We start from the raw sequence: 20,242 nt of genomic DNA on the forward strand, positions 1-20,242 counted from the left end.
GACACTTTATTACTTTTCAAAAAATTCTTACATATATACATATATACACATACATACATACATATGATTATGATATGGAAAAGATATGATATCTAAAAAACTTCTAACCAGTCAACTGGAATCATAAACGTGGTAGCCAATCAGGTGTTATTTATCAAAATTCATGGGTGGGTTTTGATTGGTCAAAACTCTTCCCATACCATATCTTTTCTGCGTCATAGATTTTCCCTATATATCTATATATATGTATGTATGTATATATATGCTTCATTAATTTTAGGTTTAACTTATATTTTTTTTTATTTTCATTTTAATCTTTTTATAAATTAAGAAAACTAAAAATTGAGATTGGAGACAAAAAAGTGTTTTTTTCCTGGCAAAAAATAGTAGACCAAGGCTCCTTCATCTCCTTGCAAAGCATAGATCATGAAAAGTTGCTCAAAACAAAAAAAAAGAAAAATTACCCCAATACAGCTACAGACTACCGTGCACAAAGTTATGGCCTCTAAAAATTTTCATATAAATTATAGTTTGTAACCCTTTGACCAAGTCAACGGTTTTCAACAATTTTCAAGTTTTAGGTTAACGTGGACTGGAATTGTGACTGGGTTGTGGGTCAAATGGTCTTATGAGTTGAATCAATGATGGGTTGAAAACATTCACCATAAATCTGCCTTTATCAACAAAGGTGCCAACTGGCTAGTTGGTAAGGGACCTAATCTCGCCTAGCGCCTGTACCAAGGTTCGGGGCATATGGGTTTGGGGGTTGGGCTACCCCCATTGGGTAGCCTCATGGAGAAAAAAATCTGCCTTTACCTAAGCTTATTTTGATATAAAATCAACAATAAATCATATACAAAATAAAGAAACCAAAATTTATTTTATTAGTGAAGCTATTGATTAATAATTTTTTAAATTTTCCATAAAAAAACCTTGTTATGCAAAATGAATTGGGGTGAAGAAGAAAAATTATAGTTGAGATTTCTTGCTCTAGTAGTAAAAGCTTCTCGTGGGTTGATTATACTCTAAAGGCTCAATTTGGAAGGAGTACAAATATAAATGTGTAGAGTGCAAAACCTTGTATTTTGTATTATTTTGTATGTATTTATACCATACATTTTTGTGTTTATATTCTTTCCAAATTGAGCTAGCGCAAAATGTAGAGGATTGAGAAAACAATTTGATGTTCACATGGATCATTTATACATCTAGCATCCATTAGTATTGATAATATTTATTAATTGAAGTCATGATATTATGAAAATTAATATAAAATTGACATGTGATACATTAAACAATTATATACCAGAATATATATATAAGCTCACTTTGGGAAGAGTACAAATACAAATATGTACGATGCAAATATAAGGCTTAAAAATATAATATACAAGGTTTTGCATTCCAATTGGATATCTTCTACACATCTCCTAATCAAATATGAGAAACATTGAGATCATTGGTCATCTGTAATCCAGCTCTAAAAGCTTTACCTTCCAAGAGTTCTAGGTCTGAAAGCTCCACGGAATAGAAAGGCACAATGGGGTCACGCATGATCACTCCTGGGCCAGAATGTGATGGCCCTTGGGCCCCCATCAGGGATCATTTTTGAATTTATTTTGATATGGCAGTGACATGTCATGCCAATAATGTTGGGATAATTTCATGATAATCGCCTTCAGCATTATCTCTACCAACCACGTTTTTAGAAAAAAAAAAAGTGATTCCTCAAACCCCTCAAAATAACTGTTTGTTAAGGATATGTTTTTAACATTTCAACTCCTCCAACCAAACACCCACTTAATAATCAACCCTACACCCACTAAAGACAAAGCAATAAGCTATAAATTCAGCCACTTCTTTTTTTTTGATAAACCAAGGAGGTGCTACACAAAACGGGGTGGCACAACCTCACGAATCACACAAGGAAATTAAACCAAGGCCCCCAGGGGATTACATTGAATAAAATAAATACATCCATTATCAGTTGAAAGAGCTTTCCTAGCAATCTAGTCCATTGTTTGATTTGCCTCTCTGTAAACATGTCTATATTCCACCCTTTGACTGAACTGATCTCTGAAGTCTGAACAATAAGCATTCTCTAACAATGTTACTAATGGTCCACGGCAGGCACACTTAACCTTTAAAGCAGGAGATGACTAAGCACAATTCCCCTTCTATAATAATTGCTTGATCCGCAAAGTTTACAGCCAAATTATGGTTCTCCACGCAGCCCATGCTTCAACAGCATGGATGGTCGAGTTATCAAGATTGTAGCCTTTGAAATTGATGATATTGCCCAAATGATTTCTTGCCACTGCTGCAATGGAAGACTCTCCACATCTCAAACAGGAAGCATCAAAATTGATTTTGATCGCGCCTGCTCTCGGGGGAAGCCAATGGACATTCAACCATCTCTTCTCCACTCCGATAGCGTTGGAAACCTGTAAAAAGTTAATAAATTCACTCCAGTTTCTAGAGGCGTTTTCAACAATAAGATGTCTTTGGTTTCTATTTTTCCACAACTGCCATAAGATGCAACCACTCTTTTCAAGCACATTATTATTAATTTATTATTCTTCTTATCGGTCTCATGCACCCTAGTCCACCATGACTTCATGTCCAGGTCTGAACCGGTAGGGCCCACTAAATTAGGACCCACAATATTCTACACCTGTTTTGCTTCTTCATGCAAGATAAATTCTTCCTCTCCACAGAAGTTACACCCTTAGTCAATGTTAATCCCCTTTGCCCTCAAAAGGCTCCTTGTGAGGAGTCTACCTTTTAGAGAAAAGTCTTGAGTTTGGATTGACATTTCAGATTCCAAATGAGAGAATTCCAGTTAACACACTGATCATTAGCAACAGACAGGCTACACTTGAGCTTGTAGGCAGTTTTCATTGAAAATTCACCATTAGCATTTCATTATTTTATTCCATAGAGGATTAGGGGCAAGACTACAAACTTTTTCCTCCCTCCAAACTTTCCTATCATGGTCAATGCAGTCACACACCCAAAGATCTTCATCAGCATCATGGGGAATATTAAGATTCTCTCTAATAATAGAGTGGTCAAGAAATTAAATGTAAACCCAAGATGGAATTTTAATCACTACATTTCTTCCACTTTCTTTTTTCGGTTTTACATACAAAGTGCACTCGAAATAGGGTATATATATGTATATATAATAGAGAGAGGAAAGGGGAGGTGAGAGGTCCTCTCACCATAGAATTCATATACATCTCCTCTTCTCATTTCTCACATGTGTATATTTTATTTTTAAATTAAATTATTAAAAATATAGCAAGTCAAAATTAAAACCCTTATGGGTCTTCATTGTCTCTCATAAAATTCATATTTACTCTTGAATAAATCATTCCTAAATCTTTCTCTCTCTCTCCACCCACCTACCTTAATAGTCAATGTTTTAAAGGTTTCCCTACCTTTCCCTACCTTTTCCTTCAAACCAAATACTGCCTAAGTGGAAATGTTAAAACCCAAATTTGCCCGCCTAGTACATGGGGTGAACCAATATTTTTCTTCTGTAAAAGTCTAAAGAAAACATTGCTCCTTTCCATGAGTTATCAGGTTTTTCTCTCCTTTTTATTAATGTAATGTAGATTTGTTTCATGGGTTGTTCTGGTTCAACAACAAAATGCAACAAGAAATTGTTTTTTTTTTTTTTAAACTTGGTTTTTGATCTCATGCCAAGCACATATTTTTGGCTTTATGAGGATACATAATGGGACGGAGGAGGGGGGCCCATCCCCCAACCCTAGTGGTAGTGGGATTTGATCTGAGGTCTCCACTACAACTACCTAAGAACCTATCAACTTAGCCACCATCATTTGGTTCTCATGCTAAGCATTTGATTTATGCATTTCTCATAATATATAAGCTATATAAAAAGGAATAAGTTTGAAGCCCAATAACTAAAAAGGAAAAGAATATTATTTTTCTACTAATTTCTGCAAAGAATTAGAAATATATAAAACTTTGATGAATCATTGTTATTTCATTTTTTTTCGCTTAAAAAGTACATTTTTAACAATAGTCCGCGCATCAAACATGTCACCGCTAGTCTATATCTATATTTCATAGAGGAAAGGGGGCAAAGACCAAGAGTCCTCTACCTCAACTCTCAGGCAGACCTCTTTTCATTTCTCACACATGTGGTTATTTATTTTTAAATTAGAGGACTAAAAATATAAAGTCAATAAAACCCTCTTGTGTCTTAATTATTTATATTAAAATATAGAGTTTGACTACGATGCCAAAAAGGCATGATATGAGAAAAACTTGCAACCAATCAAATGGCATTTATCAAAATTTTTGATTGGTCAAAGATCTTTGGGTATCATGTCTTTCTGGCAACATAGAATTTTCTCAAAATATATCATTACTCTCTCTAATAGAATGATTCTTAAATCTTTCCACGCCTCTCTCTCTCTCTCTCCAATAGTCAATATTTGTAACATCACCTCTCACATCTTATTTCCTCTTAAATTAGGTGTAAAAATTAGATGGGTTGGATCAGGTTAGGGCTAGACCAAGACCAACCCTAAACACAGACCTTGTATTGGAAATAAATTGATGTCAAAATCTAAATTTTCCAATTAGAATCTATCCAAATTTTGGTTAAGCCCCATGCATTGATTGTATTTACTTTCTGATATTTTAACAACTTGGGCCTCAACACCATGAAAAAAAATTGGGCTTTACCAGAAATGTAGAAATATTAAAAAAAGTACATATAAGGTCTCTCTTTTGTTAATTATTATTGATTAACTTAGATGAAAGGATAAGGAAACATTTGTTAAAGAAAAGCTATTTTATCATATAATTTTTTGAAAACTATATAATTTGTGGCTGCACTTGGACGCACATTTATTGTCACAAATCCACATTTGGAAAAAGAAATTTCTAAGAACCGTGTCCAACTCGATTCCTCAATCATGAAATGTCAAATCACTGAGCCGAATTCTCCATCCTTGCACCTGGATTTGAAGGAATTTACTCAGGATTGTATAGATAACGCAACCGAGATGAGAGATAGAAACGTCCCATCAACTGCTCTTTTAGAGCTCTTAGTCCTCCATAAATAACCAGGAAGAGTACAAATCCAGATTAGTAAAAGAAATTTCTAGGCAAGAATCATTGCCCAACTTGATTCCACGGATCATGAACCGATAATTACATAAACTCTTGTGTCAAATCACTGGGCCGAATTCCTATTCTTGCACCTGGATTTGAAGGAATTTACTCAGGATTGTATATAACTCCAAGCCTAGATGAGAGACAGAGATGTCCCATCAATTTCTTTTTGTAGAGCCATTAGCCACCCATAACCAGGAAGGGTAAACTCCAAATTCAGTTTAGTGCACATGGTTTACTGCCTCTAGGCTCTAAATGGTCCCTGCGCCATTCCATCATGGTCTCTCTGATGTTTAATGTTACTTCAGATGTATTTGGCACAAAATGTTGAGACGTTTCATAATTCAAGGCATCATCACTGTCTTGGGTTGCAGGCATGACTCCATCCTATCCATCAAAAAAAAAAAAAAAAATCTGATCAACCCTAACATTGTCAAGCTGTTGAACCCCCAAACCCTCACCTGTCTCAATCCTATCACATTGGGTTAGATTCGGATTGGTCTAATTTCTTCTTCTTCTTCTTTTGATAACTGCTTAATTTTTAAGTAGATCACAACCTCTGAAAAAAATTTATTAAGACAAAGCAATAACCTTTTCAGTTCAGCCACTTCAGCTGTTATCAAACGGCCCTTTAGACTTAGAACTAGCCCATTAAGGTTAACCAGCAATTGATGGGACCTCCAATCCAGCCCAATCATGGTTCATAAATGTATTTAGATAATAATCTTGAGGAGCTTTCATGGTTCTTTCCTTCCAAGAATTTAGTCTTGAGCCAACTGGATGACTTCAACCATCTAACCACCAGTCTTCTCTTTTGGCTGGACAACTTGTCATTCTTATAATAAAGACAGTCCAAAAGAATGAATAGGTCAGGACCCAAGGTGGGACCCATACAGAGGTGGGTCCCGATTCCACTGTTATGTGGAAAATGATGCCTTCTTGTCCTCCCATCTTTATCTGAGGAGCACATCTTCTTAGGGAATAGAGATTAAAGAACAACCGAAGAAACCCAGTGTCTCTGTCAACCAAGAAATGTCCTTTTGACCTTTTCTTTGGCATGTTGCTCTTAGAAAGTAAAACCATCAGTAAGTAAAGAAAAGAATCAAATTGGGTTAAAAAAAGGTAGTATCATCAGTTTGTCTGCTAATGCACAAGTCAATTAGCAAGCGGCTTCAAGGCTAGAAGCCAATAAATTTACATGTCTAATATAAACTTCCTCCAGGGATATAAGCATTTCTCATTGACCCAGAGGAGGTTCCAAGCTTATTCATGCAACTTATTTACTAATGATAATGGTACAATGGCTAATGATGAAATGGCAGTGGCATCATGTCATCATGATAAGAGACTCTGCTTTCACTCGTCTGATCAATTGCAGATCCTGCAGCGAGTTGCTGACAGTTTTTCTGAAGGATAAAATGTTGCATCCGTTTCATCTTAGATTTTCTCAGATTTTGGGTTCTTTGTTCTCTTCCTCTGCCATCTTCTCAGCCATGAAAATTAGTTTCTCCAAGCTGTTCCCTTTATGTGTGTCAACCAACTTGTAAACTGCAGGAAGTCGAAATTACACAGTTAGCAGAGAAAAGACCAAGAACTAATATCCAAAACGTCCTGAAATAAGAGGGTGTCCTCCAGTATTTCATGTGGCAGTAGTTTTTGTTTTGAAAAACAATATCTTACATACAAAAAACTACCCAAATATTTTCTAGCTAGTCTAATCAATACCAACTTAGACACATTCTACTGGCAGATATCAAAAGAATTGGCTATCCAACAGTCTAGCTAGACAATTTGGGATACTCTATCAGTGCAGCTACAGCAAAAATCCTCAGAAGAAAATCCTTCTACTATAACTGGTTATCTATTCAACATATATAATTTTTTTTCCTCTCATTGGTAATCATAACTTCTATCTCCAAATAATACTGGAAAATTCATCAATATCTAAATGTCTGTAAAAATGTCTATGCAATATAAGATTAATTGTGTATGCACTACTTTCCTCAGTGATTTCCATTCCTAATGGTCATGACTACAAATGGTAAATGAGCATAGGTTGTCTTGCATTATGCCTCACTAACAGGACCTACCTATAAGGTGACAAAAGCTGTTCAGCGGATTTCTTAGAAGAACCAAACTTTTACTGGTAGGCATTTCCAAAGATTTGAAAGTAGTGAAGCAACATAAGATTTTCTTTCTACATATTTATAAGAAAACAAAACCACCTCTCCAATTTGTTTAACATGTAAAAATCATTGCCATGGAATTCTGAGCAATTCAAACATGGATTACATATTTCAAATACTAGCTGATCTTTACAACTCGTATTTAATCTCAACTCTGACAGAAAACATGGCTCTTGATAGAGCACAAAGGTGGGACATGTTGTGTAGCCAACCTCAAATTGTTGGAATTAAGGCTGAGATGAGTTGTCAAGAGTATTCAATCTCAACTCTACGGAACAATAGGGGGAAAAGGAGGAAGAAGAAGAAAGAAAAACCTCCTCAGCATCATCTATGTCAACCAAGCTTTAGTGCCTCCCGAAGTCCAATGCTGAAATTATTTTGCAATCCTTTCTTCCCTAAGGCTGTATTTCCCTTTTGCATCATCGCCACAAATTCATTGTAATCAATGCGCCCATCCTGAGATTAAATGAGAAAGTAAAAGAATATAAATTAGAGCATCTTAGAATTCAAAACTATCATTGTTTTTAATGCAAAATAAATTTTACAAAGAGGAACAACCAGGGCGAAACAGAGAAGATAATCATCCTTACTTCCACAGTTGATTTAAAAACCCAGTAAGGACATATTCTAGGAAAACCATTCTTATCAGATGACCCCAATAACTCAGTGGATTAATGGCCTCAAACATATTGAGTTTTTGGCCTAATAGATTTTTAGGAGGGGGGATCCATAAAATGGGTTATAATTTCCATCAATCTGTGCCACACCTGCTATGTGAGGATAGATTCTTCCTATCCTTCAACTTAAACTGGTACTAAGGCGGTGAAATAATGAGAAGAATACTTACACTGTCCTGATCCACTTCTTGGATCATTTCTTCAAGGCAAACATCCTCTATGCCAAAATCCTGACAGGCTTGTTGAAGCTCATCTTGGGTGATATAGCCACTGCCATCTTTGTCAAAGTAGGAGAAAGCCACACATAGATTATCTTCCTTCTCAATCTTGTTCAGATTCAACGTTGCAGCAATAAACTCTCCATAGTCAATGGTGCCACTATTGTCAACATCCGCCTGCCACCCAAGAAGACAAAACAATAAATTAGAATTTGGGAAGAGAAAGAATTTTAATCAATGCTAAAATATCTGAAAATCCAATACTTATTTATAGTATAATAAAATTATTATGTGATTAAGATATGTATAATTTCTCAGGAGCTAGAGTTTGATTTTAGTTTATTTTAGAAGTACTGTAAGATATTCCAAGTTGCTGGAGACATTTGAGATAGAGATCACTGATGATAGTTTGTGTTAACATTATTATGTGGTTAAGGGATGATGAATGGTGAACGGTTAGATGATCATACCATCTAATGTTTGAACTCGAGTTTTCTTCTACTATACCAATGGCTACAAGCCTCCATGCAATGCAATTAATTAGAAAGAAAATGATCTTCCAGTAAGTTTAGTTGTTTGAGTGGGAGATCCTAGGTGAGGGGTCTGATGAACATAAAATAAATCCCTCCTACATGAATCTTATGTGCACAACAGTGATAATCATGTATTAAACTATTAACTGCTCCATGATGACAAAAAAAGAACTTTGCTGCTCATGTAATCATGAATGAAATGAACCAAAGGCTATTCCATAGTCCATTTGAAAGGGGGTGCATTTATGAGAAACTAATGTAGGTCTTCTTAACAGAGAGGGCCTCTCTTCACCAGTTTTGACTTAACTACTATGAATGCAAAAAATTTGAACTGCAAAATGTTAACGTCTGGCTCTATCACTCTTTGGTTATGAAAACTATAGTCCATAGACATGATATAGTATTATTGCCTTTTTACTGAAGTGACAAGAAATTTGACCATGTAAGAAGTCAATGTTTTTCTTTTTTCATCTCAATGAACAGATTACAGAATGATGAATACTTAATAAATTTTCTGTTGCTTAATATCATGATTGAACTGCTTCTGATACTTACTGCCTGCATTAAATCATAAATTTCTGATTCCTTAAGATTTGCACCAACTCTTTTCAATCCAGCCTTGAGTTCTTCAAATGTGATATGGCCACTATTATCTGTGTCTATCATCTTGAACATTTCCCTAAGGCCAGCAATTTCATCCTCAGAGAGGCTTTCTGCAATGACCTGCAAAAAAAAACACATTTCATCTGTTAGCATTCAAGATTGACTGCAGTTTTTTGGTTTTCTATTAGGCTTTCCAAGGTAGAAATGCTTGGAATCCTGGATGGTAGTTACCAACATGATGAATCCTGATTCCCAAGAACTTACTCTAAGGGCCATTTTCTTAAGCTTGTTCATGGCAGAAAATTGCTTCAAGCGACTTAGAACTGCAGAATCAAGAGGCTTATCAGGAGCCACACCATCAACCTGAACCCAAGGGTGGCCTGCAAGGAACCAAATCATACTTCTATAATTGCCAATAACTGTGGAAATACCAACTTCTTATGAATGAACTAGATTCAATAGGACATGGAAGAGAAAAAGCAACTTATTAGAGATGTAAATTTAGAGCACCTTCTAGTTATTGCCATTAACTGTGTAAAGACCTGTTAGTGGTGTTAGTGAAGGGGTATTTCAGTCTTTGTACTTGTTGAGAATGCTGATGTGTACTGTTATATTAGTTCGAGTGCCTCTTACTTAAAGAAGGGCACTCAAGTCTTTTCCAATAAGTTAATAATATAATAACAGGTCTGGCCGAATCAAGGAATTAACTTTTTTCCCTAATTCGAACCAGCCTTTCTCTCTTCTCTCCCTTCTCTCTTTTCTTCTTTCCTCTCCTACTTCTTGCTGTCTACTTTACTCTACAGTCAACGAACAAGACAGAATTCTATGGCAGGTCAAACTTCAACATGGTATCAGAGCTAGGTTCACCAAATCAGACTTGCTAGAATTCTGCCTTTTGCGCATTCGAATTAGGGTTTCACTTGGGGTTCTCAGTTGTGAGTTGGAGACTGGGAAAAGGGCTGAAAAGGAGTGATCGCCCTCTTCCCTAGGAGGTCTCTATGCCTCCGATTGTGTCGTTGGTGATTGGTTACTGTGGTTTCTAAGCCCTAGTTAGGGCTGGTACGTGTGGTGCAGTGGTGTCTCAGCCCTTCGTATGGTTGGCCTTCAGGCGATGAGGTAAAGTTTTTTTTTTATATATTTTTTTTTGGAATACATGAGAGGTGTAGTACAGTTCGCATGATGGGTTTTCAGATTGCAGTATGCTAGGGTTTATGCTAGGGTTTATTCTGGTTTGTGTGTGATTCGAATGGCAATAGTGTCTACTGAATGGTGAAGCTTCCTATATGTGGATTAATGTTGGTGGTGTTACAAGTGTGGTTTTCAGCTTTTGATATCGCTGAAATCAGTGTGTAGACCTCGGTGAGTAGGGGTTGTGGTGTTGTAGTTTTCAGCATTTAATACTGCCGAAATCAGTGTACAGATTTCGGTGAGTAGGGTTTGTGGTGTTGCAGTTCTCAACTGTTGAAATCAGTGTGCAGATTTCGGTGAAGTGTCTGTGTGTAGTGTGCAGTGTGTAGTGCTCAGAATTAAGGGAGTTCGGCAATGGCAGACAACAGTGATAGTAAACCTAGTGTCATGATATCTACTGACTACCTGAATGTCCAAATGACCTCCATTAAACTGAATGGAGAGAATTATGTCCCTTGGGCCAAGTTTGTAGAGGTTTTTCTGAAGGCGAAGAAGAAAGTGAAGCATATAAGAGAGGAGAAACCCCCCGCTAATTCTCAAGAGTATGAAGACTGGGAACAGGAAGATGCACAGATCATTACATGGTTGTGGAACAGTATGGAACCCAAAATCAGTGTGAACTTCATGTTTCTTGACACAGCCAAAGAGGTGTGGGATCATGCTAAGAAACTGTATTCAGGTCAGGATAATACCACTAGGGTATATCAACTGTATCAGGAATACTTCAATTTGCAACAGGGAAATCAGAGCCTTGAGGAGTACTATGCCAATGTGAGGAATATCCGTAATGAGTTAAATGTCTATCATCCTCTCACTTCAGATGTCAAAGTTCAACAGCAACAGCGAGAGCAGCTTGATGTGACACGGTTTCTGGTGGGGCTGAAGTCTGAGTATGAACCTGTACGAGCCCAGATACTAGGGGGATCTGCTCTTCCATCTTTAGAGGAGGTGTTTGCTCGTCTTCGGAGGGCTTCCATTGGATCTATGGACTCTAATGTCTCCGATAAATCAGCATTTGCAGTGTCAAGAGGCCGAGGTGGCAGAAGTGGGACTCGAGGAACCCAGCCTGGCAGGAGTGGTAGTGGTGGATCTACACATATCCGTGGTGGTGGTCGTACTGGAGGCAGAGATTCAGGGGGAGCTCGTGGTAGAGGACGTGGCTCGGGTCCACGGAAGTGTACTCACTGTGGTTTGGATGGACATACCATTAACTACTGCTATGACTTACATGGTCCTCCCTCGACGTGGGCCAACCATGCCATGACTAGTGACACCAGTTTCAGCTCTACACAGGAGAAACGGTCAGCTGACCCGATGCCTTCTACTCCCTCAGATGGTCCAGGCAAGGAGATGGTGAGTGTTCCTCGTGATGAGTATGAGAGGTTTGTTCAATCCAAGTCGCAGCAGAACACAGCTTCCTTTGCACACTCAGGTATGGCTTGTTTGGCATCCACACCCAACCCCTGGATTATTGACTCTGGAGACTCCGGTCACATGATGGGAACTCCAGGTGTGTTTTCATCTCTCACTCATTGCTCAACATCACAATCTGTTACCCTTGCTAATGGCTCCACGTCATCTATCTGTGGTGTTGGTAATGTTGACCTAGACCCTGTATCCCTATCCTCTGTTTTATATGTACCTAAGCTTCCATTTAATCTTATGTCTGTTAGTAAGCTGACCAAGTCCCTTAAGTGCTCCATCACTTTTTACCCTTCTATGTGTGTTTTTTAGGATCTCAAGACGGGGATGAAGATTGGTGGAGGGCATGAAGCCGGTGGACTGTATTATCTTGATGGTGGTGGACGAACGTCAACGGCTCTTCAGTCATCCATTTCTCCTCTCCAGTGGCACTGTAGATTTGGTCTTCCTTCGCTGAAAGTGTTGCAGTCCTTAGTCCCTTCATTGAGTCAACTTTCTGTTTTAGATTGTGAGTCTTGTCAATTTGGGAAACACCATCGTGTTCCCTTTCGTTCTAGGGTCGATAACCGTGTGTCGAGTCTTTTTTCTTTAATTCATTCAGATGTTTGGGGTCCTTATAAAGTGATGTCATATAATGGATACCGATATTTTGTTATTTTTGTTGATGACTGTTCAAGAATGACGTGGCTCTATTTAATGAAAGAAAGAAGTGAATTATTTTCCATCTTCCAGAAATTTTATGCTGAGATCCGCAATCAATTTGGTGTTCACATCAAAATTTTCCGTTCTGATAATGGTCGTGAATACTTGTCTTCATCTTTTCGAGAATACTTGGATCAACATGGCATTATACACCAAACTTCATGTACCTATACTCCGCAACAAAATGGGGTTGCTGAGAGAAAGAACCGCCATCTTGTAGAAACGGCACGCTCCCTCATGCACCACATGAATGTTCCCAAAACTTTTTGGAGCGATGCAATGCTCACCTCTTGTTTCTTAATTAATCGGATGCCCACGTCTATCCTTGATGGTCGTTCTCCTTTTAGTGTCTTATTCCCCAACATGTCTCCGTTTCCGCTTTCTCCTCGGGTATTTGGGTGTGTCTGCTTCGTTCATAATCTGAGTCCCGGGACTGACAAGTTAGATGCACGTTCCGTGAAGTGTATCTTCCTTGGTTATTCCCGAACTCAGAAAGGGTACAAGTGTTATCATCCTAGTTCTCGTCGTTCCTTGGTATGTGCTGATGTTACATTCTTCGAGTCTACTCCGTTCTTCGTGGGGTCCGGTGCTGCTGCTTCCCCCACATCACCACCTCCTCTTCCTCTTCCTGTGGCTGATCCACCTCCTCTGGTTCCAGTCATGCCTACGTCCTTGCCTCCGGTGCCACCATTGGTTGACCGTCCACCCATCCGTCACGTGTATACACATCGCCCACGTGTACTAGCTACAGCTCCTCCAGCTTCATCACCGTCGACAGATCCAGCTCCAGCTCCGACACCAGCCTCCGACCTAGATCTTCCTGTTGCCTTACGGAAAGGTAAGCGTACTTGCACCCTTCACCCTATTTCCAATTTTGTTTCACTTACCCACCTCTCCGCTTCCCATCGCCAGTTCATATCTTTGTTATCCTCCGTGGTTGTTCCTAAGGATGTCCAGGAAGCCCTTACCTCTCCAGAGTGGTGCCGTGCTATGGAAGAAGAGCTCTCTGCTTTGCATCATAATCACATTTGGGATCTCACCGCTCTTCCTCCTGGGAAGCAGGCTGTCGGTTGTAAGTGGGTGTATAGTGTTAAGTACTTGCCAGATGGTCGTGTTGAGCGCCTGAAGGCGCGGCTGGTTGCCAAAGGGTACTCCCAAACCTATGGCATTGACTACACGGAGACGTTCTCATCGGTTGCTAAGATAGGGTCAGTTCATGTCGTCATCTCTCTTGCAGCTATGTCTGGTTGGCCTCTCCATCAGCTCGATATCAAAAATGCCTTTTTGCATGGGGATTTGCTCGAGGAGGTCTACATGGAGCAACCACCCGGGTTTGTTGCTCAGGGGGAGGATGGTAAGGTATGCAGACTTAAGAAGGCTATTTATGGACTTAAACAGTCCCCTCGAGCATGGTTTGGTAGGTTCAGTGAGGTGGTTAAGAAGTTTGGTATGAAACAGTGCCAAGGTGATCACTCTGTCTTCAGTCTTGACTCTTCGGCAGGTAAAATAATATTGGTGGTGTATGTGGATGATATCGTTGTGACTGGGAATGATAAAATGGGCATTGACAGATTGAAGGCATTCCTACAGGAACACTTTCAGACAAAGGACCTTGGCAAGTTGAAATATTTTTGGGCATAGAGGTAGCAAGATCTAAGCATGGCATTAATTTGTGCCAGAGGAAATATGTGCTTGATTTACTGGAAGAAACAGGATTGTTGGGTACTAAACCGGCTGAGACACCTATGGAAACAAACACGAGGCTGAGCAGTGATATAGGTGAAGTGTTTGAAGAGCCTGGCAGATACCGACGACTTGTAGGCAAACTAAACTATCTAACCATTACTCGGCTAGATATTTCATTTGCGGTTAGTGTGGTGAGTCAGTTCATGCAGAAACCTTTGGTCCCACATTGGAATGCAGTGCTAAGGATTGTGAGGTATCTGAAAGGAGCTCCTGGTCGTGGTTTGCTGTACAGAAGTGGTGGAAAACTGGTAGTAGAAGGATACACCGATGCTGATTGGGCAGGTTCTATGTCTGATAGACGATCTACCACAGGCTATTGCACCTTTCTGGGGGGTAACCTGGTAACATGGAAAAGTAAGAAGCAAACAGTTGTGGCAAGAAGCAGTGCAGAAGCATAATATAGGGCCATGGCACATACTGCTTGTGAACTAGTGTGGCTGAGGAGCCTTCTACAGGAGATAGGATATGACATCAGTACACCAATGAAGCTCTATTGTGACAATCAGGCAGCGGTTCATATCTTTTCCAATCCAGTGTTTCATGAAAGAACCAAGCACATCGAAGTTGACTGTCATTTTGTGAGAGAGAAGGTGCTGAATGGGGTGATAGAAACTGCATATGTTAGTACGGGAAACCAGTGGGCAGACTTGTTTACAAAAGGCTTGAGTCGGGGGAGAGTGGACTACATATGTAACAAGCTGGGATTATATGATATATACTCACCAGCTTGAGGGGGAGTGTTAGTGGTGTTAGTGAAGGGGTATTTCAGTCTTTGTACTTGTTGAGAATGCTGATGTGTACTGTTATATTAGTTCGAGTGCCTCTTACTTAAAGAAGGGCACTCAAGTCTTTTCCAATAAGTTAATAATATAATAACAGGTCTGGCCGAATCGAGGAATTAACTTTTTTCCCTAATTCGAACCAGCCTTTCTCTCTTCTCTCCCTTCTCTCTTTTCTTCTTTCCTCTCCTACTTCTTGCTGTCTACTTTACTCTACAGTCAACGAACAAGACAGAATTCTATGGCAGGTCAAACTTCAACAAGACCAAATCATACTTTACAGGTATTTATATCCTGCAAAATTTAGTGCACCTTCTAATATTTACATAGTTTTTTTCAGAAAATTCTTGTTACTCATAATAAACTAGAAACTTGAATATCATTTTCTGCAAGTGTCGATGCATAACTAAATACTGATGTCAATATATCTTTTAAGCAATATTGTGTCATAACAATATAATACAGTGAGGATGCTGAAGAATCTGGGGCTCTATATTACGATCAGAAGAGGGAGAACGGGGAAGGGGAGAGGATCATTACTCTTAGAGTCAAATTCCACATTTGAACACCAAGAGGTAGCTGTAAATGATCCTAGCAGCATTGTTACTGGTCCAAAACTTGTCCCACATAAGCAAAAATAATGCCTTACAGACATGCAAGCTTTCATGCATGTAACATGTACACACACAATATCAATCAATAATCTAAAGGAAATAGAACTCACACAGAACTTCATGGGCTGTTAGTCGCCTTTTGGGGTCTCTAACAAGCATTCTCCTCACTAAATCTTTTGCACTTTCTGAGATGCTGGGCCATGGGTCTGATGAAAAGTCAAGTTGACCACGAAGGACCTCTTCAAATATCCCTTGTTCCGTTTCTTTATCATCAGAATGAAAGGAAAATAAGTGAGAGAAAAACAAGAAAAAAGTTAACTTTGATTGCTGAAATTACAAATTCGTGTATATAAATGCATAAGCAGAAAAAGAAAATAAAGAAACAAGTGAGTATTTAAGCCTGAAATTCTCACCAGCCCAAAATGGAGGGACCCCACTTAACAAAATATAGATGATCACTCCAGCACTCCAGACATCTGCTTCTGGACCATAACGCTTTTTCAGAACCTCTGGTGCAACATAGTAAGGGCTTCCCACCACATCAGTGAAAGTTTCACCTGGAAGAAGAAAACCGTCAATTTCCAATTAACATTTTTTTTTCTTGGGGGGGCGGGGGGAGAGTTATAAGAATATGCAACACTAGAAAGAGAATAAAGAGAACGAGGAAGAACAATTGAAAGCAATTACCAGAATATCTACCCTACCAAAAGATTTGACCAATTGAGGTTCAGGAAAAATAAATCCACATTTTTCTTGTAGATGAACTGATTGACATGAAACCCAGGAGGCCAGGACAATGTTGGTAACCAAGAGATCATTCACTACTTGTTATGATACCATGATGCTTACAACTTTACCACACAGAAACTAATGGATAAATCCAAGAATAATCTCATGTCCTCTTTGCATAGAAGTACAAGAAGAGAAAATAAGCCTGTTGAATTCATGACACTCAAATTGTAGGAGCAACCAATGTTTATTGGGAGGCTTTTCATATGCTCTTGTGGGTCAAGGTGTGATGTGATGAATAAATTCATAAAGTCTTCATAGAATTAGTAACGTTTTTAGACCAAGATTACAATGATAATATGGATGGGGAAGATTCATTGGCAAAGAGATACGTAAATGACAGTGTTCCCATTCGACAACTTAAAGATTTAGATGGATATTAGGATGATGACTAAACCCAAATATGTAAGTAGTTTCAGATATACTGATGAAGGAAAACAAAATGCCAGATGTAAGACAACAAAATCATAACTATTTTTGGCAACATTGCTATTTGTCTCTAGTATTAGTGAAACAGAATGTTCAGTTTACATACTTTAGAGTTGTCTCTCTCCCAATTAATGTCGGGTGTTCTAATGGTTTCAATATCAATAATTGAATTTGATAGATTAAAAAAAAGGAATTTGATAATAGTTAGTTTAGTATTCTGGAACAAGTAAGGTCTATGCATCTGACTTTGATGGTACATTGGTTTTAAAAGGACTTTTTGCACATGCAAACATACACAGACATTGCAATGAATGATAATGTAAAAAATCGGTAAATTCAAATAAGATATCTAAGAGGATATTAAAAATTAACAATATAAGCAAACTGCAAGATTAAACATGATGATTTTGTTACATAAAACTTCATCCTTATTATATAATAAAAGAATCAAAGGGTAGATATTTTCTTTTTAGGATAAAATTCATCTAATTACAACTTACTATTGTGAACTATATCAGAAAAGTGCTTGTCCAGAAAAAGTTCTTTCGAATTCAGTACCCAATAAAATTGTGTATAATTCCTGTGCTAGTTGATTATGATCAAAGCAAAAATAAATATATAACCTCAGACAAGTTTCCTAAGCTTGAGGGCATTTAACCTGTCAATTGATTATAAAAGTTAAAAAAGTAAATCTGAAATGTGGAAATACAGATAAGGGTTCATGCATCTCTTATACTATTCCAAACTTATTTTCTTCTGCTAGCTGTCAAAACCACAAAGAAATCTCAAAATTTTGTCAAAAACTAAATCTTTGCTAAAAAACCAGAATTGCATCAAGTTCATAGTAACATGAAGAAAGTTTTCTACAAAGAAAAAAATTGACACAAATGAAAAGCACCCTCTGTTAGATCTTCATAATCATTACAAGCATACAATTGGAATAGAGTAACCCCAAACAGACTGCTTTCAGATAAACTGAGGGACTTCAATCTATCATAACTTCACAGACAAGTATATAGAAAAATCAAGTAGAATATAGAAGATTGTTTACAGTTCGAAAGCAAGTTAAAGGGATATTATTATAACCTATGTATTAGAAAATTCCAAACAAGATAGCAGGACCCAAATAACCAACAGCATTTTAAACTGAGCAATTCGTGTACACAACAATTGAAAGCTCAGACTTTCCATGTTGTTATGCATGATTCAATAGAAAAGAGTAAAAAGTTAACAAAGATGAGAAATCATATTGAATCACCTCATAATAACAATCTAAGAAAGGAAACACAAAACCAATTCAAATGAACCTCAAAAGAGAGAATGCATTAGCATTGCACCTGGCTTGAAGAATGTAGACAACCCAAAGTCGATTGTTTTAAGAGGTGAGTCCTCCTTCTGATTGACAAAGAGAAAATTCTCAGGTTTAAGGTCTCGATGCATAACCCCTAAGGAATGACAGGCTTCCACAACACCAACTATAATCCTAGCAAGCTCAGCTGCCTTTCTTTCTGTGTAATGGCCCCTCTGAGTAATCCGATCAAAGAGCTCACCTCCTGCACACAGTTCCATAATGACATGAACTCCAACAGCATCCTCATAAGCCCCTTTGATTGAGATGACATTTGGGTGGCCAGCCAGGTGGTGCATTATCTGAATTTCCCTCCTCACATCCTCAACATCCTCTTCTGTAACCAGTTTCCTCTTTGCAATTGATTTGCAAGCATACTCTTTCCCAGTTGCTTTTTCCACACACAGGAAGGTAGTCCCAAACTGCCCTTGTCCAAGCTTACGCCCCAAATTGTAGAACTCCTTCAGATTGCCAGTTTTCTTGGTTAACACAGACTCTGCCTGGAGCCCAGCACTTGGAGCTCTTCTATGATGGGGCTTCTTCGGCTTTGCAGGTGGCATTTGTTTAGTTTCCTCTTTGGGAATTTTCACCTGTTCAGGAGGTTTGCTTTGGACAGGCGGAGAAACTTCAGGGGTTTCCTTCACAGATGGTGCTTCACTGGCTGCATCTCCATTAGCATCAGGCAATGACGACCTCCACATTGCAGATGAAACTACTTGAAAGAATCCATTCTTAGAAATACTGGGTCCTACACAAGCGTTTCCCATCTCAAAAAACTCTCAATTCCTACTGCACCCTTCCTCTACTTTAACACAACCAGAAAGAGATGATTTCACTACGTCAAACCCAATTACTCTGAATATGTTTGATGCTCTCAGAGTACAAATTTCAAAACCAAACTTATCAATCAAACAAACCATAATTGATGCCAAAACCAGTATCTTAAGTACCAGACAGAAGATTTCACACCATTTCACAATCTTTCTGTCTAGAGTCTCCACCCAATTCTCACCATAAAACAGAAAATTGGAATACCAAGGTAGAGAAACAGTCTTGAAATCGGCGCAAAAATACAACAACAAAATTAACCCAGAAAACCCAACAGAATTTGACAGAAAACTAAAACCCAGAAACTGAAAGACCCTCTGAACAATACCCAAGTCTCCAATAAATACAAACACACGCTCAAAATATAGAGTTTCAGCCAAACTCTATCATCTCATAACCTTTCCTCACAACAAAAATCACAGTACGAAGTGAAGAAACCTTAGAGATGATCAAATTATATTTATAGATAATAGTCCTACATCGATATCAACTATGCAAACCCATATAAGACACAGTCAGATTATGAACAAGCCCGGGAAGCAACAGAACTTGAAGAAAGTTCTGGGAAGTAAAGAACAGAGAACTAGTCCTTCGTCGACCTTCGTTTACCAAGTCGCTTAGTCTTTAACGTTATATCCAAGTCTCATAGGAGAGAGAGAGAGAGAATGCTTGAAGTGGGCGGACGGCCGGACGCCATTTTTACTTACAAAGAAATATTTTCCTTCCTTTTCGGCTTTTACCGTTGGTAATTTTTCAAAAACGCGTTGTGTGGAATAATCATGATTAATTAAGATTTAATCTTGTAGTTTAAAATATTAATTATATGGTGATTAGTTATGACAGCTCATTTCCAAATCATGGGCCCTTCAAGAGTGTTGGGGTGGCCCACAATTTGGCTCTGCTGATCGAATGATCTCAGTCACCTGATTAATCTGATGACCCTATTGATAGGGCGGCCCACTTGTTCTATGGTCAAAATTGATTAGATATTTATACCTATTAACACGGTTTTGACTTCTATTTTGG

At 38.3% G+C, this 20,242-nt stretch overlaps 1 protein-coding gene across 2 annotated transcripts; it reads right to left on the bottom strand.

Annotated features, from left to right (window-relative positions):
• Nucleotides 1-6,244: 6,244 nt before the first annotated feature.
• LOC104601453 (calcium-dependent protein kinase 1-like) lies at nucleotides 6,245-19,882 on the bottom strand. 2 transcript variants are annotated; one of them, XR_016082850.1, is made up of 8 exons: nucleotides 18,378-19,882; nucleotides 16,236-16,379; nucleotides 15,933-16,085; nucleotides 9,636-9,751; nucleotides 9,324-9,491; nucleotides 8,188-8,412; nucleotides 7,553-7,796; nucleotides 6,245-6,702 (listed from the first exon to the last, which is right to left on the bottom strand). XR_016082850.1 is itself a non-coding variant. In XM_010264782.3 (8 exons), exons 1-7 carry the CDS (start codon nucleotides 19,153-19,155, stop codon nucleotides 7,674-7,676), a joined length of 1,707 nt encoding a protein of 568 aa, XP_010263084.1. In that variant the 5' UTR covers nucleotides 19,156-19,882; the 3' UTR covers nucleotides 6,245-6,702; nucleotides 7,655-7,673. The 2 variants fall into 2 exon arrangements, 1 of the variants encoding a protein (XP_010263084.1); XM_010264782.3 differs by having other exon boundaries at nucleotides 7,655-7,796.
• Between the last annotated feature and the right edge of the window lie 360 nt (nucleotides 19,883-20,242).

This window comes from Nelumbo nucifera, chromosome 2, assembly GCF_055504915.1.
Source record: "Nelumbo nucifera cultivar China Antique chromosome 2, China Antique-T2T, whole genome shotgun sequence".
NCBI lineage: Eukaryota > Viridiplantae > Streptophyta > Magnoliopsida > Proteales > Nelumbonaceae > Nelumbo > Nelumbo nucifera.

Excerpts from the sequence above, each read along its gene's own strand:
- LOC104601453 (XM_010264782.3), bottom strand. The coding sequence starts at position 19,155 with ATGGGAAACGCTTGTGTAGGACCCAGTATTTCTAAGAATGGATTCTTT. Across the intron at positions 16,086-16,235 it reads GGTCCCTCCATTTTGGGCTG|AAACGGAACAAGGGATATTT; the intron begins GTGAGAATTTCA and ends CTGATGATAAAG. Across the intron at positions 9,752-15,932 it reads AACAGCCCATGAAGTTCTGT|GCCACCCTTGGGTTCAGGTT; the intron begins GTGAGTTCTATT and ends GGTTCCTTGCAG.